This window comes from Volvox carteri (genome assembly GCF_000143455.1).
Source record: "Volvox carteri f. nagariensis unplaced genomic scaffold VOLCAscaffold_556, whole genome shotgun sequence".
In the NCBI taxonomy this organism is placed as follows: domain Eukaryota; kingdom Viridiplantae; phylum Chlorophyta; class Chlorophyceae; order Chlamydomonadales; family Volvocaceae; genus Volvox; species Volvox carteri.
This window is the reverse complement of record NW_003308070.1, coordinates 4,453-5,892: the sequence shown is the minus strand read 5'-3', so window position 1 is coordinate 5,892 and position 1,440 is coordinate 4,453. Positions and strand designations below refer to the sequence as shown.

General features: G+C 61.6%; 1 protein-coding gene across 1 annotated transcript in view; it reads left to right on the top strand.

Moving 5' to 3' along the window:
- Positions 1-323: 323 nt before the first annotated feature.
- VOLCADRAFT_108731 (uncharacterized protein) overlaps positions 324-1,440 on the top strand; it is a gene marked incomplete at its 5' end in the record, with an annotated part of 5,557 nt that continues 4,440 nt past the window's right edge. The window contains 2 exons of the mRNA XM_002959687.1: positions 324-434; positions 1,193-1,297. Coding sequence (XP_002959733.1) covers positions 324-434; positions 1,193-1,297 — 216 coding nt within the window. The remainder of the gene's footprint in view (positions 435-1,192; positions 1,298-1,440) is intronic.

Genomic DNA, 1,440 nt, shown 5'->3' with positions numbered 1-1,440 from the left:
TCACGTTCGTCAACCCTACCAAATTGCTGTTGTTTAAGAGAAAAAGACGGTTGTGCTGGAATTGCGAGCAGCGCGCTGGCAAGAAATCGGTTAGCATCGCTCCAGGGCGGCACCTCGTCTGGGCCAGGTGTCGCGGACGGTATGCCTTTCCAAACCTCCCGGGCGCACGCAAGCGGCACCAGCCTCGCGCTTCGGTAGCTCGTGCTTGGCTCGCTTACAAGTCGAGGCTTAACGTTATTAGTAGTCCTGCTTTACGACCAGTCCGAAGTCTTGCCGGTGATGACGACACCTCGGGTTCGGGCGACATCGACGCGCTCGCCCGAATGCTCAGCCAACAGGCTGCTAAGGTCCGTGCATCGATCGGTGACGAAGAACTACGCAAGAGCTACGACGGCTTTGACGATGTGACAAGAAGTGGCGTGTTCGGTCTGCAGGTGTGCGTGCTTGCGCGCCCGCGGTGATTGCGACGGCGCGAGTGGTAAAATCACGAAGCTGATGGCCCCCGGCATGCGTTTGGAACCCTGTCCTCAATCTTTGGTCGTGCGACTGCTGCTACTGCTGCTGTGTTTGTTGGCCCGCACAGCAAACAGCCGTCCCGACCCCACCTAGCCCAGCCCAGCCCGTTGCCTGCCAACGCTACCCCGACCTCCTCATACACAAAGTAACTAGCGACTAGCGGTACACGCACACCCCTTCAGCCCAGAGCTCTTCAAACCTCCTTTCACTTGTGTGTAGCCCCTGGTGGAAGCCACAAGTTTGCAGAAGGCTACGTGGGCGATTTCACTTATCCAGGGGAAGGGGGGTTTTCACTGCCGTAGACATGTGCATGTACCCAGTACGGCGGCAGGGAAACTGGGGAGGGGACCGGGAAGACAACGGCTCCCGCTTTCCAGTCTTTTCTCTCCTCCTCCTCATCATCATCATCCTCCTCCTCATCATCCTATGCCGGGAATGGTGTACGGGCAAATTCCTTGCCCAGCCATACGCCCAGGATTTCCACCTTCTCCTCCTCCTGCCCCGCGTACGTCTCTGCATCTGACCCCGCGCTCAATCACCCGCGCCACCGCCACCGCCACCGTCACCTACCACCCGCGCTCGGCCGCAAGCTACTGGGGCTCCCAGGAGCTCCGCCCGGGCCCACCGCTTTCTCCTCCTCCTCCACCTCGCACCCCCTCTTCCCGGTGTCCCTCAGTCTCAGCAGCTGGAGGAGCGTGTGCTTCGTGAGATTGGTCCAGGCTTCTTTGACTCGGCCGATTTCGAGGTGCTGCAGCTGCTGGGTAGGATCAGTGTCATGCGGGTGAGCGGACGGGAGGGGGGAGGGGGAGGGGAGGAGGGAGGGGAGGAGGGAGGGGAGGAGGGAGGAGAGAGGGGGGGAGGGAGGGGAGGAGGGAGGGGGGGAGGGAAGGGGGGAGGGAGGGGGGGAAGGGGAGGGGAGGAGGG